Source organism: Bison bison, unplaced genomic scaffold (assembly GCF_000754665.1).
Source record: "Bison bison bison isolate TAMUID 2011002044 unplaced genomic scaffold, Bison_UMD1.0 scf7180017864181, whole genome shotgun sequence".
Taxonomy (NCBI): Eukaryota; Metazoa; Chordata; class Mammalia; order Artiodactyla; family Bovidae; genus Bison; species Bison bison.
The window spans coordinates 6,452,550-6,478,508 of NW_011494753.1; the positions used below are offsets into that span (position 1 = coordinate 6,452,550).

At 38.1% G+C, this 25,959-nt stretch overlaps 1 protein-coding gene across 1 annotated transcript in view; it reads right to left on the minus strand.

The window, feature by feature from the left end:
- The window catches only part of ETFA (electron-transfer-flavoprotein, alpha polypeptide), a 70,158-nt gene extending 44,456 nt beyond the window's left edge, over positions 1-25,702 (minus strand). Inside the window, exons 1-11 of the mRNA XM_010843407.1 lie at positions 25,513-25,702; positions 24,893-24,979; positions 20,438-20,487; positions 13,703-13,849; positions 11,599-11,680; positions 11,415-11,497; positions 7,979-8,078; positions 6,821-6,931; positions 6,076-6,177; positions 4,848-4,916; positions 1,273-1,355 (exon numbers count right to left, since the gene is read on the minus strand). Coding sequence (XP_010841709.1) covers positions 1,273-1,355; positions 4,848-4,916; positions 6,076-6,177; positions 6,821-6,931; positions 7,979-8,078; positions 11,415-11,497; positions 11,599-11,680; positions 13,703-13,849; positions 20,438-20,487; positions 24,893-24,979; positions 25,513-25,702 — 1,104 coding nt within the window. The remainder of the gene's footprint in view (positions 1-1,272; positions 1,356-4,847; positions 4,917-6,075; positions 6,178-6,820; positions 6,932-7,978; positions 8,079-11,414; positions 11,498-11,598; positions 11,681-13,702; positions 13,850-20,437; positions 20,488-24,892; positions 24,980-25,512) is intronic.
- Positions 25,703-25,959: the final 257 nt, after the last annotated feature.

Consider the following 25,959-nt stretch of genomic DNA (forward strand, 5'->3'; position numbering starts at 1 on the left):
AACCTGTCCCCCACCATACTTTGCTGTAGAAGTATTATTGATTAGAAAGGTTGTGGGCTTCATCTTTGGTAAATAAATTCAAATCTAAAGATATTTATTCATGTAAACTAGGACAAACAAGATTTCCACCAAAAAATACCTCTTTGCCATTCCTCATTAAATGTCAGGGAAGGTTCGAATTTACCTGCTCAGTAAATGTTCTCACAGCCTGACAAATGCGAAATCACAAGCAAACAGGTCACATGATTTTTCTAACTATTTTAGATTCTGAGATCTTATCTGAATTCAAATAAGCTGAATAACACAAAAAGCATTAACAACCATCAATAATTAGATCTTATAAAAATAAAAATTCCTGCTCTTCAAAAGAAAATGAATAAGGAAGCAATACAAAGACAGAGAACCCAATTTTAAAATGGGCAAAAGACTGAACTCTCTTCAAAACAAACTTCAAAGACAAGACAAATTTTTTTTATTATTTTGAAATTTTAAATGAACATCTGATGAGATATGAGATTTTTTTAATGGATATGACTTAATATCTTGTTTTGAAATACATTAAAAGTACATTTTGAAATATATTTAAAAACTCATTTTCCTCCACACAATAAAGATTTAAGCTGGCTAGGAATTCTACCCACTGAAAACTTGTATCATCTAAGAAACATGACAATCATTCGATATTGTTAGTAATTCAACTTTGAAACCAATATATTCCTAGGTTTTGAATAGTTTTAATTGAAGAATAATCTAATACGGATCAGAATGGAATCAGAATTCCTGAATTTACAGAATTTACTGAATTTCATGCAACCAGACATAATACAGAAATAAACTAGGTGTTCAGGAAGATGTCAGACTATAGCTGTCAATTCACAGCTCCTGATTTTGAGAGTCTGTGTTCATTAATATAGATTCATTGGTTTTATGGACAGATTTTATAATACATAGGCATTATGGTAAATAAATGCTAAGGTGAACTATATAATAAAATGATGCTTCTCTCAATTTCATATTTAGTGTTGTGACAAATTTGACAAAGTATTCTACTGCTTTAAAAACTCCGAAAAACACTGCTGGATTTAAGACCTGCTATACATTTTACCGAGGCCAAGAAATCCATAGGCCTGTGAGGACACATTCACCAGGATAAAGGCTAACTGCTTAGGTACACTGAATAGATCATCACTTCACTGAGATGATTGTTCCACAAATACATGTAGTTCTTATCCCCACAGAATTCTGCATGGCATATTTTACTGCAATACTTACTGGTGCCACTATTTTTCCTGTCTGTCCAACTTGCAAGTCATTGGGAACAAAGCCAGCATCAACAGCAGCACGAGAAGCACCAACTAAGAAAAAAAACAGTTGTCATTTTTAAAGCTCTATTATTCAATTTGTTGGGGACATTCACTGATAATGGTTTTTAAAAAATTAAAAAAAAATTTTTTTTTTACCCTCTCCAATCCTCTCCAGCAGATGCTGCTTTGTCTGCCAGCATCCTCATACCACTGGGGCCTCAAGGTGGTACTCCAGGCCCTCACTGCCACTCTCAAAAGGTTTTCCCTCCATTCTCCTTAAAAGCCTTCCATTTTGAATCTCATGTCATCGGATAATGTCACTTGTATATTGCTTGTGTCGTCTATTAACCAGCAGGTCAATTCCCTTCATTTCTCTAGGATTTTTAGCTTCTGGGTCTTTGTTACTCTCTCCAGTACTAGTCTTATCTTAATTCTTGAAGACTTTGACATCCTGGCTCCTCAATTCTTTGAGCAATTCTCCATTCATCTTACCCTTCACGCTACCTCAGCCATACCCACGGTCATATCCTCAATCTGTCCATTACCAATACCATCAACAATCTCGATTTCCAAAATCTCTCTGTGACCTCCCCATTCCAGCTGACCCCTTTTAGTCCCTTACTCCAACAACCCTCTGACCCCACTGAGGGCTATAATTCTTTCCACTGTCCCTCTCTCCCCTTATGTTCTCTCTTCTTTCTTTATCCAGTTCAGTTTCTATTATCAATGGCTCTAAGCACTCCTTTGCATATGCCTTCAATTTCCTTGCCCTCCTCTTATATCATCTTATTTCCAGATGGTGGAAAACCTCCATCTCTAGTTACTGACTAAACAGTCTTTCTCCCCTTTGCATACCTGTCCTGTTCAGCATGACTGCAAAAAAATGCTAATGTTACTCAGCCATGTTAACCATTTTGTACTTTAAATAAATAGGCCTTACTTCTCTCAGACTGTCCTATATTGTAATTTTGTATCTTTCCTCTCTCTTCAAACTTTCAATATTCTTTTAACATTCTGCTTCCAATTTCACTAAAAAACTGAAACCTGCTCCAACTAACAAGTTCACCCATCAATTTGCAGCTGTGTTCATATTCTCTCCCACCGACTCAAGAACATCACTCCAATAACTCTCATCTCATGTATGATTAACCTTTCCCTCTTAACTGGAGCATTCCCATCGGCATATAAAGCATGCTATTATCTTCTAATCTTTAAAAAGTTCCTCTGTTGGTCCTGCTCCCCCTCTAGCTACTGTCTATTTCTCTGCTCTACCATATGGTTAGAAGCCTCTAAAGAGTCGTTTGCATTCATTGTCTCCATTGCCAGGCCTCCCATTCTACTTCTAAAAACTTTTTAATTAAAATATGACACACATACAAGAAAAGCACACAAATCACAAATGAACTCAGCTCATGATCAGCTTCGACGGCTGATCATCAAGTGAATACAACCATGTAACTACTTTTAAACACTCCAATCAGGTTTTTGCCCCAAATACCACCATTACTAAAACTGTTCAAAGTCACCAATGACCTCTACGTGGCTGATCAATGAGGCACTTTTCAGTTCTCATCTTCCCTGACCTATGAGCAGCATTTGACACAGAAGATCACGCTTTCCCTTACTGAGACACTTCACTTAGATTCCAGAACAACACACTCTCTATCCTGGTTTTCCTGCCTTACTTTTCCATTTGTCTTTGGTCTTCATTCTCCTCTTCTCCCCTACCTCTTAAACTTATAGCATCTAGGGCTTAGTCCTAGGACTTCTTCTACATCTACACTCTTGGTGAATTTATCCAGTCTCACAGTTTCAAATACCATCTAAATGCAGTTGATTCCCAAATTTCTATCTCTAGTCCAAACTTTCAAACTCCACATTCCTATCAGATCAGATCAGATCAGTTGCTCAGTCGTGTCCGACTCTTTGCGACCCCATGAATCTCAGCACGCCAGGCCTCCCTGTCCATCACCAACTCCCGGAGTTCACTGAGACTCATGTCCATTGAGTCAGCAATGCCATCCAGCCATCTCATCCTCTGTGCTCCCCTTCTCCTCCTGCCCCCAATCCCTCCCAGCATCAGAGTCGTTTCCAATGAGTCAACTCTTCGCATGAGGTGGCCAAAGTACTGGAGCTTCAGCTTTAGCATCATTCCTTCCAAAGAAATCCCAGGGCTGATCTCCTTCAGAATGGACTGGTTGGATCTCCTTACAGTCCAAGGGACTCTCAAGAGTCTTCTCCAACACCACAGTTCAAAAGCATCAATTCTTCAGCGCTCAGCCTTCTTCACAGTCCAACTCTCACATCCATACATGACCACAGGAAAAACCATAGCCTTGACTAGACAGACCTTTGTTGGCAAAATAATGTCTCTGCTTTTGAATATGCTATCTAGGTTGGTCATAACTTTCCTTCCAAGGAGTAAGCATCTTTTAATTTCATGGCTGTGGTCAACAAGTAAGTTACAAATGAGTGGTATTCTTTTCCTCATTCTTCGGGACTACGAATAGAAATGCTTCCCTTTATCCCATGGAAATGGTTGCCAGGAACTGATCACCAGCCAACTCTCCCCAAACTAGCCTTCTGCCAACCTGCTCTTTCTAGGTTTCTAGGTGGACAGAGGAGCTGTCCATCCATAGGATCTCTTCCTCCATCTCCTGGCCCCTTACAAGCCCAAGGCAGCCTCTGGTAACTGGAAACATATTCACTGCCCAGTAGGAGCATGGCTCTGCCAACACCTTGATTTCAATGTGCTTCTGGCCTCTAGAACTTTGAATCATTTTGCTCATTTTATTCACTGTTTTTTGCCTAGCTCCTAATATAGTGCCTGCCATATAGCAGACACTCAATAAATATTTATTCAGTGAATGAATAAATGAAATATCCTCAGTCAAATACCATCATCTGATTATAAAGAGTCAAGATTACATCTTATTCAGACAAAGCCATAACTATTTCTATGGGTACATATATTAGGTAATATAAAGCATAAAAGCCAGAACGTTATACAAGAAACTCTCAAAAGGGGGAGAACAAACTAGACATTAAGAATACACTCATTAATAGTTGTATAATTAAAAACTAAAATACTTTAAATGTTCTGATTTTTTTCAAAAACCATTATTCCATTCTTAATATACTTTTAATAACAAGATCCATCTTCCCTATAAATTTTTAAAATGTTAATTTCTATTTGTATGAGAGATTTACGTCGGACCAGCAATAAAGAGAAAAACAAGGGCATTCCTGAATCTGAAGTAGGCAATGAAATGGACATTTAATTTTTTTTAATGGAAAAAACAACTAAAATTTGGCAAATGGTAAGAGTATCATATAAATAATAATGAACAAGGACAACCTTTCCTCACTGAAGGCTACACCATTTACATGGAGATTAAGAAAAACTGTTTCCGACAGAAAAGTTGAAAATGAGAGAGAGCAAAAAATCTGCAGCTTTGAGTGACTTATATACAAATGAAATAATGAAGAAAAAATATTTCCAATGAAATGGGAGTATTTTTCTAGTAAGGAAAATAAACTTACCTGCAGCATGTAGTTGATCTGCCAGATCATACAATAACTTAAAGTTCTCTCCACTCTTCAAACCCCGACCTCATTTAAGAAGATGGAAAAAAAAAAAAAGAATTAACCAAATATAAACTCCATTCTGTAAAAATTTTGAACTTCATATACATGAGTGAATCTTCATATTATACAACTGCCATCTTCTCTATAAAGCCTTTCCTAAGTTCTCCAATGATACTCTTGCACTTTTCCAATAAAGCATTCAACACTACTGTAATTCTGTAATTAACTAACTGGTTAACTACTAGTATAATTAGTCTTTAAAATCAGTCTTCCCCACTAGAACAAAAACTCTTTAAATACAAGATTCATACCTATATTGGTCACTCCTATATTTAGCAATACTTAACTGAACAACTGAAAGAAGACATTCCACTAGTCTTTAAACTCCTTAAGAGCAAGAATAATCCGTTTTTTCCTCTTTATTTCTCCAGCACTTTGCAATGGGCCTGGCAGAGAACATATACCTAATAAACATTTATTGAAAAAATAAGTGAATAAACTAGTCAGATATACCTTTCTGAAATATAAATTATTTCCTCTCAATGCCACTTGCAATAAGAGGTTGTTTGGAAGCTTAATTATTTCCTTTGATGTTTAGTTTGGAAAGATTTTTCAATCATAGCAGTCACTGTTTTAAAAAGTCAGCAGGCTATGAAATATGGGTCTTTTTGTTTGTTTCTTGGGGTTTTCTGTTTGTTTTGTTTTTAAATAAGAAGCATGGTATACAAAAAGAAGCAAGTCTTATGCAATATTAACAGTTTTCATATTAAATGTGAAAAAACTTCAAGTTATCCATAGAGACTTGGACTGCGCTGCAAGACTTTTAAAATAGAGCAAAGGGTCGCACAACACAGCCTTGAGATTCCAACCAGTCCTTTCTTTGCTTCAGAAGTTAACCATACTCTTCAGAATAACACAGGAGTTGGTCAAAATGACAAAGACACCCAAGTTGCAAAGCTATGGAGTTGAGATTTGTACCATGCTCCCCCTGGTGCCAATGAAACAGATTTGCAACACAAGTCCAAACTATTAAACTCAAGATTTCATTTTCCTAATGGGACTAATACTCACAACTTAGTTCTTACATTTGAAAAAACACCTGTGCTCCATTAAAATTAAGTATTAATAAAAGCAAAGTATTTCAAGTTTACATCATTTTTTAAAATTACAATATTCGACTCACCACCAGACACCACCACTTTGGCACCTGTGAGCTCTGGCCGATCACTTTTTGTTAATTTCTGGTCAAGCCATTCTGATATTCCTACTGGGGAAGTGCTTGATGCTGTGTGTATTGATACATATAACAAAACAAACAGTATGAGTTCAAGTACTATAGTAAAAATAAATTTTTAAGAGAAATACACAAAGAATTAATAACAGGAAATTTAATTTTGTTAGTGTGATTTTTTTATTTTTTGCTACTAATTTCATTCTCTCTGATTTTCGGAAAGACTTAAAGGGACTGGATTCCAGCCTTCACCGTATTAGCTATATGACTTTTGAAAAGTCATTTAATTCTCTGAGTCTACCTATAAGACTGAAAAAACCCTTTCTCTATGGGGTTTAATAAGATACTATATATCTTAAAGTGTTAACATCTTCCATAAATTTACTATTATTAGTCTTCCATTATATTGAAGCTCTTTTATAATAAACAATGAGTGGAGAGTAAAAAATCCTCACATCAATATAACAAATTAATCTTAATGCACCCCACCCCTACCCCTTTGATACATACCAAACTATCACAGTACAAAAAAATAATATAAATATTTCGTACTTTTGGATAAACTTGGGAATATCATTTATTTAGATGGAGCTCTCAAACACCCTGCATTAGAGATTTAACTAGAAGCAATCTCTTATTCTAATATAATGTCTGAACCAAAAATAAGAAACCAAAACAAATACAAATGAACACTCACCCTTTTCTGAACTGGCACTACCTCCACTTGTTGCTGCAGCTTCAAAAGATGTTCCTCGGACAGAAAATACCTTCACTTTCTCATCACACTTCACTGTACATATAGCATTTCCTGAAATACATATTTATTTTTAAAAACAACCATGAAAGGCAAAAAAATCCCCCAAGTATTCCTCTGAGGTTCAGAATTTACTTCACAAAGATAAGGAAAAAATAACTAGAGACCAGTTAGGTTTTTTCTACCTTTACTAAATATAGGGAAAGGACTGTAACATTGAAGAAACGTGTCAGTGGCACTCTAGGTAACTTTGGATGTCTTTAAAAATAGAACAAGTGCTGACCTGCAGGGAAGAAACGAACTGGAAAAGGCTGTCACACTAACCAGGTACATTCTTCCTAAAAGGAATATAAACAAAAGCTTTCTTCTCCAAAACAACATGATCAGTAACTTAACAACATGAGCTGCAATAACTTAATAAAGACAAAGCTACCATGCCTGCTAAGGGAAGAAAATAAATGAAAACAAGGTAGGGGCATAAAGGATGGCAAGTGTGATGCACCCAGATTTTTAAAGGATTTGAGACATTTCTTATGGATTAGCAATTACATTAAGAGTGACCTAAACTATGACCAAATACTTCCCTTTAAACACTACTAAAGATGAGAGGTTTGATTTGAGTTCAATCAGAAATATCAAAGAGTTCATTGCCTTCTCCAGCCCCACCAGAGACCAGTGTGCTTAGCAAAAGATCAGTCAACTAAAAAGACACTGAACTGCATTTCTTAATGCAGACAGAAATGAAATAGAAGCAGCAAAGAAGACTGAAATTATTTTTAAAAAAACAGAAAGTTTTCTTTTTCAAGCGCCACTTGCAAAATATACTGAAAAAGAAACCTAATTTTTATTGATCACTGGAAAAATCTCACTCTGTACATGGAATAACCAGGAAGGAAAAAAGTGTGTTTTAACTCTATCAGAGAGAATGTTCTATCACGGTCCAACAGCAATTCTAACACTAAGATAGATCTAACACTAAGATTTTCTTCAGGAAGCTTTAGGATGATCCATGCTTCAAAATCCTATCTTCAATATTAATTTCTGCTTTTAGAATTTTCAAAAATTTAATATACTGATTAACTGTTTTCCTTGGGTACTCACCTGCATAAATGGTTCTCACAAATGTGTCAGGTGATTTGATTGCAATGATGTCAGAAATAGGGGCAACATCAAGTTTGGCTGCTATTCTGGGCAAAAGGTTCTAAAAGCAAAATAAGTAGTGAGTTACACACATACATGCTGATGGATGGCTATAAAATATTAGCAATAACATTCTCTAAAAGCAAATTCTATAGAAACTTTATTTTGAATATTTTATATTTCACGTGCATCTTTAGATACACGACAGCTTCAAGCACAACTTTTTGGATAGTCTTTGAACATAAGTAAGAGTCGATCATTACTCTAACTACATTAAGAGTTTTATGAGTTTATAGCAATAAACTACCTTAACTCAGTACGTTGAATTATGAGACATGACATTTGCTTTAATGATCATCATTTACAAAGTGTGACAGTTATAGATTACTGAATCTAGATATGATAGAAAAATATTTAGAGTAGTAAAATTCTCAAATACTAAAAAAGAACATCTTTATATGTTTACTTAATGTACATGAAAGAAAAAATTCCAAATCAGACATGTTCACCTTTTTAAAAAGTGATGTTGCATTTAAAAAAACAAAAACTAACCAAAGTGTCCATCAATAGGGCATAGGTTTACAAATTGTAGTAAATCCATATAATTTTAAAAATGAGAAAAGTAAAGTACAACCTTTCTCTCTATATATATATATACACACACACACGTATATGCTTTCTCTGCATATACATATAACATCTCTGGAATAGACACATGTGGTGACTGTGCTCCCACTAGCAGGGATCACTGGGCAAGCCCCACTAACCCCAGGGCTTAGTTACTTCACCTCACAGTAAGAGGAAGAGAACCTCTGTGCTTTTATCCAAATTTCTTGGGCTCTAAAACAGAATCAGTTAGTGAAGAATGAATATGCATACTTTCTAGATGCAAAGGTTCTCTTAGATGATGAGATCATCTAAGTGTAATTTTAAAAGTGAAGTGTTGCTTTTATCACACGAATAGAAAGGGTAAATCCCCGCTGCTTTCTACACAGAGCTTACTCTATGGCATCTCCTAAACTCAGTACATGAAACCAACTCTAGCAGGTGAACTTTCATTGTAACAGCACTCAAGTTCCTCTCCTCATTCCATCCCCAAATCCTCTCTGTTCCTCTAAGAATTCTCTCAGGACCATCCTCTAATCACTCCTTTATTCTGCATCCTCTCACATGCATGTACAATTCAATAATATGTATTTTGTCTTAAAAGTTTCAATATACATCTTATATAACCTTCGACTAAGTTTATAAGCACCCTGAGAGCAGAAGCTGTGTGTCTCCACTTCTCATCTCTCTGCTGCTGCCGCTGCTAAGTCACTTCACTCGTGTCCGACTCTGTGCGACCCCATAGACGGCAGCCCACCAGGCTCCCCCGTCCCTGGGATTCTCCAGGCAAGAACACTGGAGTGGGTTGCCATTTCCTTCTCCAATGCATGAAAGTGAAAAGTGAAAGTGAAGTCGGGTCCGACTCTTTGTGACCCCATGGACTGCAGCCCACCAGGCTCCTCCGTCCATGGGATTTTCCAGGCAAGAGTACTGGAGTGGGGTGCCATTGCCTTCTCCTCTCATCTCTCTACCCTGTATCTAATAAGCAGTTCTATATAAATTGATGCCAACAAGTATTGAAAGTTGAAGTCAAATTTCCTTCTGCTACATCCTCCAACTGTAAAGATTTTCTAATATTCAGTCTATTGTTACCTATATTATATAGCAATTTCCTTTCAACCATAATAACAGAGCTACTGAAAAGTACCATAGTTTATAAATCCACAATCAGAAAAAAATTAAGATTTTATAGGAAATAAAGGGCTTGGGAAAATAATTAAAATGCCATTAAACATAGTTCTAACTTGGTAAATAAGACATTTAGAAGATACCTGCTTTTAAAACAAACCAAATTTGTCAGCATTGAAAGCCTGCTTCAGTAAGTAACTCTTTCCTTGAGGCACCTTCTTTAACTGTTCAGGAAATACGACTGGAAATATTATTACCTGGCTGAGCAGATTCTCACACAAATTTTATGATATTCAGACTGTATTTCTTTCTAAAGTTTTAGAGTTTTTTAAAATTCCTTGAAATTTAATACTTTCTGTACTTCTACTATTCCTTGTTTCACTCTAGCACATCTTGAAAACAAAATTTACCACAGCACTTCAAGGCACACGTCTCAGTGTCCTGAAAGGATGGACGGTAAACAGATACCTCTCAACACTATCTAACAGGCTACACCACGTGGCTTCAGGGAAGGCGAGGTAATAACCAACAGTGTTCTTTTGATGCACAAAAAGATGACAGTTTTAAAATTCTAGATTACCAGTATAAAGCTGTGGTGTCTTAAAAAGACAATCCGTGAAGACCTATTACAGAGCAAATTGTTCAGCTTCACCTGATGGACTCTTCCTCATTCCAAATCCATTCAGAAGCTGCAGCACCAGCTGTAATACTGTTATGTGACCTTTGTTCTCAAAACACCCATATAGCAATCAAAGCCAGAGTATAAAGTCTAGGGAATCAGCTACAACAAATACCCTTTCTTGGCTTAACAATTTTCTTAGTGAACTGTCATCACAGAAACTCAAGACTCACGAAATTGTTTGAATCATCTAACCCCGAAACAAAACCCTCATAGATGGAATGGTCCCCAATGATCTTTTAGTCAATGCTGATCTGCAACACCCCAAAATACAGTAGCTGGATGTCAAGCCTCTGACTTAACCATTTCCAAGGAAAATGACAACTGCTACAGAGAAAACCCATTCCATCTTTTAATAGTTCTAACTGGTAGACTTAGACATCAGCTGGCCAAACTGCATCATGTTACATATCAGAAAACAAATTTCAGGAAGGTAAATAACTCATGCAGACCACGACCCACCTCATAGCACATTCAGACATACCACAATGCATGTGATCAGATCACACTTCTCTCCACCCTAAGGATGTCTTCAACCACTACACAGCCCTTTCCAAATCTCTCAAATAGATAAACTTGGCCTTTCTAAATATCCACCAGTCACCAAAGCAAATCCATGTCTTATAATGGGTTACTAATTCAAATGGCGTTCAGACAGTTCCACATTGTTATTTAAGAAAAATACATTTAAAAATAGAGCTTTCCCCATGACAAAATCTGAAAATCTGGAAGTGGCATTATAAAAAATATGACAAAGTCTCAAAAGAACAAAGCTGTCTCTATGACCATAGCTGAAAGCCTGGAGATAGCATTTTAACAGAAATTATAGCAAAATCTTGAAAGAATAAATTTTATCAAAACTATTACATTAATTCTGAAAGCCAGAATTAGCTGTCTAAACAAAGTCTGTTGTACATTTTCAGTACCATGAAATCTAACCCTTCCAACTAGTGACATCAGATTCCACATTCTCAATCTTCTCACCTTTCCAAAGGCAGATGCTCCAGCACAGATGTGTGTGTGATTAAACTGCTTCTGAGTTGCCAAAATCAATGGTGTCAGTTCCTCTGAGAATTAAACACATTTGATAAACACATCTCATAATATTTTCATATTCAGTTTTCAAGCATAATTGAGACATTAATTTTTTCCCACTGGAAAAGCTCACCTGGAAGGAGGCCTTTGTACGCGTCATGCTGAGCCACCAGAACTTTCGCCACACCTGCTACTTTGCAGAGATCTTGTGCCACCTATGAATAAAAGTTTTTAATTATCCATCTAACAGAAAAATACTAATAGAGCCACCATTACAGATTCAACAGAGTATAAAATCTTAATGGCCACTGTAAAAACTGTTCTTATGAGAAAAAGGGCTTCTTAGGAATAAAAGAAAATTATTTAACAAAGAAAATCTTAAGCCAATTGATCTTATGGTCTACTGACCCTAAACAAAAATTCTTGCCTTGAAAAAAGTACAAATTGATAAACCAAAATCAACTTCGCTCTCCACTCAAATGTAATTGTATATCGTGCTCTTCCCTTTTGCTCAATACAAATATAAGTCCATCATTTTAGAAATGGTTAGGTTCTTTCACTCATAATAATGACACAGCCAATACATTTCAGACATTTCAGACTTAAGGTTCCGAGAACTAAAGAGCAAGACTTAACCACTCTGGTATGCAAGCCACTGCACTTTATCTGACAATAATGATTTTTGCTGATATTAAAATCAGTGATTCTGGGCCATAGAGAAAACCATAGAGAACCTTAGAAAACTATAGAGGAAACAGTCCACTGTCAACCCCTGAGTTCCTGCCCATCCTCATGTATTTATCTATAATGAAGCAAATTATTTTCTATTTTAATTCCTCTTTTCTCTTGTTTAGAATCAGGATGGGGTTCTGGGAAAGCTCTTTGACCACTCAGATTTTCTGTATACAGAAAAGCCATTTTTTTCTGTATACGAAAGCCATTAGAATTCCTTCTTTTCAATCTCTAAGTACAGCATGACCGGTTTCTGTTTTAGCAGAAACATGGCAACCATATTCTGGCCTACCGTCTTCTTGTTTACCTCCATGCTGATTCACTGATGAGTAAACACAAAAGGCCACGCCTTCTGCCCTCCCTCAAAGGAGGGCAAGGTTCCAACAACATTCACTCAAGAAAGAAGGCAGTACAAAAGCAACTCTTCTGAATCAGGTATTCACTGGCAGGGGATATGGTACTATCAAATCCATCTCTTATTTCAGACACTACACAGAAAAGTTACTTGCTGTCTATGATATATCTTCCAAGTTATATTAGATTAATTAAAATCACAGTAAAAAAAATCAAATCCAGAACTTGTATATCTGAAAGTAGGGCAACCAAAAAGATAGCTTAGCTGTCTTTCATAACTATGCAAGAGTCAACAGTTGTTAGCAGGATTTAGGTAAAGAAATCCACATAAGCACACACCTGCTTGAATACATTAAGATACCAATTTCATGTAAGAAATTGGCCAAAACAATACTAACTGAACCTGCATTATATCACATGCTCTGCATCAATGCCATGTAATAAAAAATAAATTAAACTGTCTAAAAAGTAACAAGCTCTCTTCTGGGTTTCTTCCCTTGAGGTCCAAGCCCCCAGCTACACAACTGGCAGATCCTGTATGGTGAGAGAGGCAACTGGTGGCTCCAGGTGCATAAGCATAATGACAGCACGACTTCAACTTCACTCAAGTCCAAAGGCACAGACTCTGCAAACCTCATTAGAGTTCCTTTCCAGGGGGTTAGTTTACAGAGCTGTCATTGTCTTATGTCAACAACCAAACAAAGAACATCTTCTAGTACCAGCTGTAGTTTTGGGAAAGTCCTTGCATTTGAATTCTTACACCAATTAAAAATTAATACCCATGATACTTTTTCCAGATTTACCACTTTCAGGAATTAAAAGCAATTAGCAAGTATATTCATCAATACTAAAAAGGGATTGGCTATTAACCTCTAAGGGGACTCAAATATTATCTCTCTACTTGGTACCTGATGGCACGTGATGTGCCAGTGGAACTAAATCAAGTATTCCACGTCATTTCAAAAGACAAAATGCCTAGTGAGCAAATCTTTTAGTTTCTTTTTCACACACAGTAATGGTTGTGAAACTGACCACTTAATGAGGTTTAGGACCCAGTTTGGGTTACAGTCCTCATTATAACTCTGTCGCCATCTTTCCCTGTCTCTTGATGGCAATTTTATTTGCTATGGTTGACCTTAAAGATTTCTCACCTTGTCACATTTGGTTCCAGCTACTAAACAGGACACTTCACCTCCAAGATGTTTGGCTGCAGTGATGGTATTTAATGTAATGGGAGCAAGGGTATCATTTGCATGCTCAGCTATCACCAGGGTACTCTGAAATCGTAGCAATGAGGTCTAAAAAGAGGGAAAAAAAAGGAGAATAATGTTGCAGTATAATTTTTTTTTTTGCCCTAATTGGTAAGCAGGTGTGCTTTAAAGAGAAGTGTATGCAATACTCAGTTCTATAAATATATTTATAAATACTTGCTCAATAGCAAAACTGGGCTATTTTTATCTATCACTCTATTACTGATATTCCTACCTAATAAAAATAGAAAATACAAATTAGTATTCTACTGTTAGAAAGAAATCTTTTTATTATTTCCAAACAACTTTCCCACTAATCTATGTTCAACAAGAAACTGATTTATGTATCTGAATTTAAAATCCTTAGAAGACATTCTCAAACTAGGTATCAACTACCAATTACATTCACTTGCAGTCAATACTACTAAAGAGCAGAGTATATCCAGGAATAATGATAATGTAATCAACTACTAAAGTTCTATTGCTTCAGGTAAAATGAATTTAATACCAAAATAACTGATAATGTAAATCTGTCTTTACAATACAACACTACAGCAATTTTGCTAAAGTTTCAATTGTTTAAATATGCTTTCAAATTCAACAAAGCTTTGGGGCTGTATCCTGGAACCAGTTAAAATTCTTCCAGAGGAACTGTGGGCTATCGAGAAACCAACATGTAGTTCATGGTCATTCGAAATAATTTCAAACACCAGAAACACAAAGATGAACAAGAATGGTCCCTGCACTCAAAGTTTTCAAGGGAAATAAGACTTGTTCACACACAACTGCAAAACAGAATAGTTTCCAATTAATGAAGACAGCCTAAATGTTGGCAGCTGCAGATCACAGAGAATCAAGAGGAAGAATGGAAGGAAGTTTAGGTGTTCTGACATGTGAAAGGATAAGGAAGCACACCACAGGCCTGAGGAAAGGAGAAAATCTGAGAACTGTCCTTGTGGAAAATGGCAATGAGAAAAACAGGCAGTGATGATCACATGTCATGGTTCAGTGGTTTGAATTCAGCAATAATCTTCTGATCTGGCGTTGGAATGAAGAAAGCCTAATATAAAATGTACCCAGAGCTTGAATTTTATAAGGAGGTTATAAATGAAGGGAAGCCAGGCACAGGACTACAATGCTGGTCATGCAACTAAATCAACAGAATACATATTTTTTGTTTACTATATTGTACATATCCTGGTAGCTCAGATGGTAAAGAATATGCCTGCAATGCAGGAGACCTGGGTTCAATTCCTGGGTCGGGAAGATCCCCTGGAGAAGGGAATGGCAACCCACTCTGGTATTCTTGCCTGGAGAATTCCATGGACCATGGGATCATAAAGAGTTGGGCACTACTGAGCAACTAACATCTTCACTTTGATCTTTTAATTAATACTTAGGCATACCAGTTCAACTAGTTTGCATAGTCATTTAGGTTACCAGAAATTTTTTATGATTATAAACAGTGCAGAGATGACCCTTCTCATAGCTCTCTGCACTCTTCCTCAACAGATGAGATATCCTTTTAGTCCAGTAAGACTACAAGTTCAGATTGGAACTTGGCCAGGTTACTTTAGCTACTCTGCTTTCATAGATGACTAAATCAGATTCTGTACAACCTTCAACAAGATCGGGGCCCCTTTGCCCCTAAGCTTCCTACCTCTACAACTGCAACCCATTCCTTGTCCTCAGCCCTCTAAGCCTCCTTGATCCTTGATGAACCAATCCCAGAGCTGAGGGCCATAGATTCAGGGGTAGAAATGCTTCCAAAGCCACAGAATTGAGGATGGGAAGAGGACACTGAAGAATTTGCCAGAGGACAGAATTGATACATTGTTTATTAGTGGATGACATTTATCTTTTTCCTCCTTGTTTTGTTTACTCAAAGGGAGCAAGAAAGGGGGAGAAAAGGAGACTTCTGTTTTTGCTGAATCAAGTCTCTGTATAGATTTTACGTTTTTATAATTTAGAAAAAAAATCTCACAGGAGGTGAGAACTTTTATGGTTAAGGTTAGAAATCTTTATGCACATCTTAAGATTCACTTCTTATGACAAAATCCAGGAATGTTAGATCAGGAGATAGACACACTTTCAAGGCTTTTAACATTGATTGATGCAAAATGTTCTCCAGAAAAGTTGTAGCAATTCACAATTCCTGGGATGGCATGAAAATTCTTAGAAGGCAAACACCATGCCTGTTCATTTTTGTATCCCCATTGTCTAGAACAATGTTTTTTCTGATATACACCTGTAGAATTACATGGTACTTCTTTTTTAATCAGAGGAGCACCCAGTAAAGAACTGTGTAATTAGGATCCAATGGCATAATTTATGATTCAAATCACATTTAACAAGAATTGCCAGTAACAAACTATTTATTACCAATATATATCAGACACCATATTTTTGATTATGCTTCACATATCATTTACCATAAAATTTATGAGTTTTTCATCATCATTTAAAGAATAAATCCAGGATTTGGTGGCAGAAGGCCCATATTTGCTATAAATTATAGTTCTATAATAAGATAAATTGGGTAGTTTCCTAAGGAATTGTCAAGCTTTTCAGAACTTCCAAGGGAACACTGCATATTCTTCTTAAAAGGCTATTCAAAAAAATTTTAAAGAATAAACAACACCAAAAGAATATATAAGAAACTACTCAGTCCATCTATCTGACCAGTCTTGACTAAACACTACATATATCCTAAGACACTTCACATTACTTTACCAACTGACTCCTTTACAGTTTAATATTAAGGCTTCTTTTAATTCACTAAGGTTTCTTCTAATTCAGTATTCTACCTCCTATTCTCACATACCGCCTCAAGAGAAGCTGCAGAACCTAAACATGGTTATGTAGCTTATTCAGCAACAACAGCTGTGTGTAGCCTGAAGCAGCAGAAATTGGTCTGTGGCCTTTAAAATGTTATTCCTTAAACCAGAGCTCAGTTGCTTCATCTTCAAATTGAGGGAGACAAAGTAAACTGAAGGTTTTCACACTATACTCTATCCAGGAAGGCACCGCTGGAACCAGCACCTAGAATAAAGTGAGCACCAGGCAGGCAGGGCTGCCAGAATGGTCCCTCACTTTGCTTTACCCAAATTAACCAAACTAATATTATTGAGCCCCCTGAAAAAGAAAGGAAAGCGAAAGTTGCTTAGTCGTGTCTGACTCTTTGCGACCCCATGGGCTATACCCTGCCAGGCTCCTCTGTCCAAAGAATTCTCCAGGCAAGAATACCAGAGTGGGTAGCTGTTCCCTTCTCCAGGGGATCTTCCCAATCCAGGGATCAAAGCCCTCTACTAAGATTAAATTGTATTTAAAACTCAAAAATCCTTTATGATGTGGTACTATTACTACCTTGAGTTTACATATGGAGGAACTGGAACTTAATGGCTACAGACAGGTAGCTGGACTCAGATCTGAGGTTTGTAATTAACAGTTCTCCAAGCATTACCATTTTTAGCTGTTTTATATATGGATCATTCCTGTAATATTTCACCTAGCAAATATTCTCCTGCTAAAAATAACAGAACTGGTCAAAAAGATGACTTCAAAGGCCTCTTTTCCAGTTCTAAAAATCCTACAACACTAAAATCCTATTTTAAATACAAGTGGTGTAGCATATCACAAAAAGATTCTAAAAGTACAGGTCCCATTACTGAAAGGGTTTTTAAATGCAGGTTGTTTTATTACCTTGTGATCCACTGCATCTGCAGACTTTAGGGCCCTCTTTGTTTATGAGGAAAAAAAGAAGCCAAATCTTCAACATTTAAAGATAACTGTTGAAATACGCAATAAGGTAGCTGCTCAGAAAAGAATCTCAATCTCTTCAAAACACTGCTACTTAAATTAATTAATGCAGACTGGTACCACCACCCGTTTTCTCATCAACCTTTTTGTGTGTGCGTGTGTGTGGAAGAAGTTTATTGGGGATCACTCTTGGCTCCCCATGAGGCATCAAGGAAATATAAGCGGGCAGTGGAAGCAGCTGAACTGCAATTCTGCAATGCAGCCACTAAAGAGCTCTCAGCTGATCTCACAAGGGAGCCCCTGAACTAGGATGGCCCATCACACTCGCCCAGAATTGAAGCAAGGGGGCTGCAGACTTTAGATGCGCTTTTATTTGGGGCTTTTTTTTGAATAATCAAACTAACATGACTAATGCACTTTTATTTCTGTTTCAAATTCAATCCTGGAAATAATACCATGTTTAAAAGGCAAGATATGTATCATATAAGAGAGCTCCCTGGTGGTTCAGCGGTTAAGATTCAGGGGGTGCAGACTGGATCCCTGGTCAGGGGACTAAGATCCCACACGCCTTGAGGCCAAAAAACATAACATAAAACAGAAACAGTATTGTAACAAATTCAATAGACTTTGAAATACTTTTAAAATTTTCTTAAAAAAAAAAAAAAAGCACATACAGTACGTACTAAATTAAAACAAAGGTAAACAGGTGAGTTAAGAGAGACAAAACTCAAAAATGAGGTGACCTTGTTACCTAAAGAAAATCCTTTACCCTTACTATTACTTCATTACCCACTAACAACAGTTGTAGTTCACCTTAGTTCACAAAGTAATTTCACAGGTTTCTCCAGCTCCCTAACTAGATTAATTCTCTCCCCCAGTACATATTCCCCCAAGACCCTATACACCTTTCATGATCACTCTTAAGATAATGTGTTCAATGTCTGTCTTCCCAGTCTGTTTGCAAGGCACTGGGCAGGGACTAGGTCTGTCTCAGGAGAAGGCAATGGCGACCCACTCCAGTACTCTTGCCTGGAGAATCCCATGGATGGAGGAGCCTGGTAGGCTGTGGTCCATGGGGTCTCAATGAGTCGGACACAACTGAACAACTTCACTTTCACTTTTCACTTTCATGCATTGGAGAAGGAAATGGCAACCCACTCCAGTGTTCTTGCCTGGAGAATCCCAGGGACGGGGGAGCCTGGTGGGCTGCCGTCTATGGGGTCGCACAGAGTCCGACACGACTGAAGCGACTTAGCAGCAGCAGCAGGTCTGTCTTACTCTCCATTGTGAACTCAGTATCTATCTTTGAGTTTGATACATAGTGGGCATTCTGTGAATGTTTAGTAACTAAGAAGTTTCCTCCAAAATGATCAAAAGCTAAAAAGCAACCATTTTTCTGTCATTGATAATTTAATTATCTAAGTACTTTAATATGTGTGTCTACCAAGAACAGTACACAAACGTGCTAAATCACTAGAGATACCCTATCATACTTTTTTTTTTAACTGATTTTTGGCTGTGCTGGGTCTTTGCTGCTGTGTGCGCTTTCTCTAGCTGTGGGGAGCAGGGGAAACTTTGTTGCAGTGTGCAGGCTTCTCATTGTCCTGGCTTCTCTTCTGTAGCATGGGCTCTAGAGCGCACAGGCTCAGCTGCCCTGTGGCATACCAGATCCTCCCAGACCAGGGACCAAACCAGTGTCCCTTGCACTGGCAGGTGGATTCGTAACCACTGAACCACCAGGGAAGTCTTCCCACTCCATCATATTTTTAGGGAACTTATCTGAACTTACTGACTAGACTTAGTTCCAAGTAGTAAAGTGAAGTTTTCTTTTACATACCAGCTCATACCCTTATTAAGCTGACTGGCCTTTATGAGACAGTACCCTTTAAGGATAGGGCTTAAAGAGGTTATCATCTCCCCACCCTTTCAAGGCTAGACTTCTTGAAAACAAAGTCCTGACACACAAACTCTGCTGCCTCACCTCACTTCTTCTGAACCTTTACTCACAGCAAACTGGCTTTCACTTCCACTCAACACTGAATCCAATCTCTTCAAAGTCACCATCAACCTCGGAGAGCTAAAGTTCAATGAGCACACTTTCGTCCTCTTATTCAGCCTTAACAGTTTTGATCCTGCTTGTTTTTCTGTTCTTTCAGGAGCAACCAAGGATCACTGTTGCTGATAAAAAGTCATGCACAACTCTTTTGCAACCCCATGGACTCTAACCCGCCAGGCTCCTCTCTCCACGGGATTATCCCAGCAAGAATGCTGGAGTGGGTTGCCATTTCCTTCTCCAGGGAATTTTCCCGACCCAGGGATTGAACTCATGTCTCCCGCATTGCGGCCAGATTCTTTACTGTTGAGCCTGGGAAGCCCCTTTAACTGTATGTTCTTGTAGTGAACTACAACAGGAGTTGGAAGAAAAAGAGCTGGGACCCTAACTCCCTACTTTACCCTTACAAACCTACTCAAAACATAAAGTAGTAAGAATAAACATAATCTACCTCCCCCACCACCTTTGAAAACTAAATGGGATTATGGTAAATAGGCAGAGGTCTTTTTGTTTAACTCAAAAATTAAAAAGCAGGTACAAACTATAAAATCTTTCAACTTCTACTGAAAAAGACAAATAATATATAATTAGTTACCCATCCCTATTTTAATGTAACTTTTGTAATTTAAACATGTATATTACATTTCTGAACTTTAAATTACTTTAACCTCTTTAGTAATAAAATACGGTAGCTTTTAATCATGACTAGAAATGTCATATGACATTGACTATATTATTAAAAACAGTCAATTTACTTCTCTTTAAAAACAGACAAGACGCTTAAAGTAGACATGTTGGCAGCAGCATAATTTTATTTAATTCACCTCATGCAATAAATCTTTCAGTACCACATCAAAGTTGGCTTTCTCTCTTCCTTCAAAAGAAATTAAAATCTGCATGTGAATTACAGAGTTCAATCTCATTCATCAATGATAAACCATGGACTCTGAAAAATGTCATGTTCCTTCATGCCAGTTTCATAGCTTCTGAATCATAATAGATATGTCTTCCTGTCTGGGAATGAATACAGTAATAGGCAGATTCAAATAACCTTGAAAGTGTTGCTGTACTCTCCGTGTAAAATATCTCTTTGGTATCTTGAAAGTATAAGTCGTTCAGTCGTGTCCGACTCTGCGACCCCTATGGACTGTAGCTCACCAGGCTCCTCTGTCCATGGAGTTTCCCAGACAAGAATATTGGAGCAGGTAGCCATTCCTTTCTCCAGGGGAATCTTTCCGACCCAGGGATGGAACCCAGATCCACATTGCGGGCAGATTCTTTACCAAATGAGCCTCCAGGGCAGTCCCTTTGGTATCTTACTAGTCGACAAATCAATCTTAAATGCAAATGAATAAAATAATACTAATAATTCAGATTAATATTCTTGCAAGAACATTAACTACCTCTTTTCCTCTTAGTGTGCTCCTCAGCTCTTTGTTTTGGATAGAAAACACTTTCATTAACAAGTAACACTGAGGAGCCCTCTCCAAAGATGAAGGACTTTGCTCAAGGCCACAGATAAGCCAAAATGGAAACATAACTTAGATACCAAATGTGAGTCATTTAACTTACATTCTAACAGCTTAAGGTATTTCTTTTCTTTTTTCACTGACTGTGATGAAAAACAAATATAAAATTTACCATCTCAGCCAATTTTAAATATATAGTTTAGTAGTGTTAGCTATCGGAGAAGGCAATGGCACCCCACTCCAGTACTCTTGCCTGGAAAATCCCATGGACGGAGGAGCCTAGTGGGCTCCAGACCATGGGGTCACTAAGAGTCGGGCATGACTGAGCGACTTCACTTTCACTTTTCGCTTTCATGCACTGGAGAAGGAAATGGCAACCCATTCCAGTATTCTTGCCTGGAGAATCCCAGGGACAAAGGAGCCTAGTGGGCTGCCGTCTATGGGGTCGCACAGAGTCGGACACGACTGAAGTGACTTAGCAGCAGCAGCAGCAGTGTTAGCTGTATTCACCTTGTCATGTTAACATCTTAATCTTTTAAATCTTTTAGTAGATTAATCTATTGTTAAAAATATGACTTTGTAGAAATGTATCTTTCTAAATTTATTCAGTTAACTACAGAAAATTTTTTTTGAATTTCTAGAGTATGGAGTCAGATAAGCCATTTTGACTTTAGAGTATCATAAGTGTAAGTAAACAGGCCAGATTGAAGGGACTTGCACTTCAGAAATCTGGCACAACTTGACCACCAAAACATTTAACAGTAGTAATGGATTATGGGAAATAGATGGGGAAACAGTGTCAGACTTTATTTTTCTGGGCTCCAAAATCACAGCAGATGGTGATTGCAGCCATGAAATTAAAAGACGCTTACTCCTTGGAAGGAAAGTTATGACCAACCTAGACAGCATATTCAAAAGCAGAGACATTATTTTGCCAACAAAGGTTCGTCTAGTCAAGGCTATGGTTTTTCCAGTGGTCATGTGTGGATGTGAGAGTTGGACTGTGAAGAAGGCTGAGTGCTGAAGAATTGATGCTTTTGACCTGTGGTGTTGGAGAAGACTCTTGAGGGTCCCTTGGACTGCAAGGAGATCCAACCAGTCCATTCTAAAGGAGATCAGTCCTGGGTGTTCTCTGGAAGGAATGATGCTAAAACTGAAACTCCAGTACTTTGGCCACCTCATGCGAAGAGTTGACTCACTGGAAAAGACTCTGATGTTGGGAAGGGTTGAGGGCAGGAGGAGAAGGGGACAACAGAGGATGAGATGGCTGGATGGCATCACCGACTCGATGGACGTGAGTTTGGGTGAACTCTGGGAGTTGGTGATGGACAGGGAGGCCTGGCGTGCTGCAATTCATGGGGTCACAAAGAGTCGGACACAACAGAGTGACTGAACTGAACGGATTATAACTTACTGAATGAAGCACGGTTTCTTGAGTTCATAAATAATAATACAAGGCTAACAAATGTAGAAGGAACGATGGAATTAGAAAAATCACCATTTTATATCACAGTAATCATTTCTCAGGCAAGAAGCATCACCAGATAAGACTAGTGAGTGAAAGGCTGATGAGAAACAGAAGAGTTATAGTCTCAATGTATATCCCCATAAATTAGTTAAAAATCACAAAGGGAGGAGTAGTAATTTGACAGTGGAGAAACCTGCTGAATAACATTTTAGCCAAGTAATTAATACCACCAACAATGGAATAAACCAACATTATGAGCCTCCCAGTATGATCCACTGAGAACACAATACCACTTCTGTAAAACTCCTGCCAAAAATACATAACCTAAAACTAACCAGAGGAAACACTGGACAAATGTAAATAGGAGACAGTCAACAAAATAGAAGGCCTGGCGCCTTCAAAAATGCCATTGTCATCAAAGCCAAAGAAAGGCTGAGGAGCTTTCTAACAAAGACTGAAGACACATGAGAACTAAATTGCAAGGCCTGATTCTGGACTATCCTAGAGTAAGAAATATGCTACAGAAGCAAACTGGTACATACAGAAATGAATAAACCCCAAGGTCCTACTGCTGAGCATCAGGGAACTATAGTTAATATCCTAAGATAAACCATAATGGAAAAGAATATAAAAAAGAATGTATATATATGTATAACTGAATCACTTTGCTATACAGCAGAAATTAACATAATACTGTAAATCAATTATACTTCAATTTAAAAAACAATACAAAAAAATACTGCTACAAATGATTAACAAGACAACTGGTAATACATGAATAATACCTGTAGACCAGATAATGCATAGTATTGTATCATTGTTAAACTTGCTGATTTTGCCAATTATACTGTGCCAAAGAATTGATGCTTTTGAACTGTGGTGTTGGAGAAGACTCTTTTGAGAATCCTTTGAACAGCGAGGAGATCCAACCAGTCTATCCTAAAGGAGATCAGTCCTGAATATTCACTGGAAGGACTGATGTTGAAGCTGAAACTCCCAATACTTTGGCCACCTGATGTGAAGAACTGACTCACTGGAAAAGACCCTGATGCTGGGAAAGATTGAAGGCATGAGGAGAAGGGGACGACAGAGGATGAGATGGTTGAATGGCATCACCGACATGAGTTTGAGTATACTCCCGGAGTTGATGATGGACAGGGAGGCCTGGTGTGCTGCAGTCCATGGGGTTGCAAAGAATCAGACACCACTGAGCAACTGAACTGAACTGTAGTTATGAAAGGTACATACTCCTTGTTCATAGAAAATACACTAAAAGTTTTAGGAGTAAAGGGCATGTCTGCAATATAATCTCAAATGGTTCAGAAAAATAACAGGATGTATATATGAAGAGAAATAAAGCCAATGTGCCAAACTGTTAACAGCTGGTGAAATTCAGAAAAGGGTTTTGAGATTTCTTTGTGCTGTTCTTGAAACTTTTCTGAAATTTCTAAATTTTTAAAGCTAAATATGTATGTGTATTTATGTATTCATTCTAGAAGTTTTCATGCTATATTCCTGCTGCTGCTGCTTCTAAGTCACTTCAGTCGTGTCCGACTGTGTGACCCCATAGACGGCAGCCACCAGGCTCCCCCGTCCCTGGGATTCTCCAGGCAAGAACACTGGAGTGGGTTGCCATTTCCTTCTCCAATGCAGAAAAGTGAAAAGTGAAAGTGAAGTCTCTCAGTCGTGTCTGACTCCTCACGACCCATGGACTGCAGCCCACCAGGCTCCTCAATCCATGGGATTTTCCAGGTAAGAGTACTGGACTGGGTGCCATTGCCTTCTTCGCCCACTATTTTCCTATATCCTTGAAATTCAAATCTCTCAGATGTTTCCAATGACTTTGGAGGAGTTACTTTACTTAGCATGACTTCAAATTCTGAAAATAAGTCGTAAAGGTCAAAGTCTTTAGCAAACCACAGTAAAATTTGGAAATACTGTCCATGTATATTGGCAAACTGTGTTTAGAGTGATTACTTAAGTTAGTCGTTCCACTTTTTTTTCTGTTGAAGTGAAGCTGCTCAGTCGTGTCAGATCTTTGTACCCCTATGGACTGTAGCCCGCCAGCTCCATCCATGGGATCCTCCAGGCAAGAGGAGTGGGTTGCCATTTCCTTCTCCAGGGGATCTTACTGATCCAGGGATAGAACCCAGGTCTCCTGCATTGCAGGCAGACTCCTTACCATCTGAACTACCAGGGAAGTCAAATAACTGAGTCAATAACTATAAAATAACTGAGTCTCAAGTGCCCCCTACACAACTATTTCTCTTAGGCCAGACTTCTAACCTGCCCACAAAACTACCTTCTCATTACTGTATACAATAAGAGTGTCACTTCGATACCTGGAACTTTTTCCAAATCGATGCCTTTAACTTGTTTATATCTGGATCCGCTGAGGAAAATATCTGGGAGAAAGACTGAAGGCTGACCTGAAGGATATGGGTTTCAACTGTGTGTGTATGAGGAGGGGGAACGGAGGGTTGGTGGGTTTTTTTTTTTTTTAATGAAACAAAGAATACACAAGAAAAGGACCTACAGATATCTAGAAAGATTGCTAACTATGTGTCAAGGAGAAAGTCCCAGCAGGATATAAGAAAATATGCGTGCACAAGAAAAACTGTAGAAAAAGTACAAAACCACAGGAAAGTTTCTGACCCAAGTTTAGCAATCTTGTCACTTAACCTAAGTGTAAATTAGAAAACCTTCAGAATCTACAATATAAATTGTTACTTGACTTGTAACTGGTCAATCTCCAAATACTAGTGTCCCATAGCATTAGACAAAAACATATTTTCTATTAGTCTTTCTCATAATAGAAAAATGTGGTAAAGTCATGAGTTGTAACTAATAAAAGCATCAAAAACTTAGCGCTACCAACAGTTCCCCAGATACTTAACCAACAATCTGCTGGATTAAAAAAAGCAAATTGGCCAAAGTTGTCAATACAATCACCTAAACTCACCACTGTCCCATTTACCAGAGAGCAGACCAAGTTTCCAAAACCACATTGCCCCTCGCCCCCGGTACTTGACAGTGAGTGGATTCGAGCAGCCGTAATGCGCCCAGGGAAAATGTATAATTCTTTCAGAAACGACACCTTCGAAGCTGAACTCAAGTTTTTTATTTTTTACAAGGCATTCCAGCGGCGACATTTTCCTCCCTCGGGTAAAGATTCCCAGGGGACGCAGATGCTAGCTCTCCGCCAAAGGTGGAAAACCTGGCGGCCCAGCAGTGCAAAGAAGAAAGCTGGAGGGCTGGAGAAGGGCTGCGAAGAGGACGAGGAGGGGCAGCGGGAGTTAGGTTCGGTACTTTGAGCTCTGACCTCGACCCCCAGCTGGCGACCCGGAAGGAAGCAAGGGCAGGCCCCCAGAACCTTGAACCCGAGCCCCAGTTCCACCCGGGCCTGCCA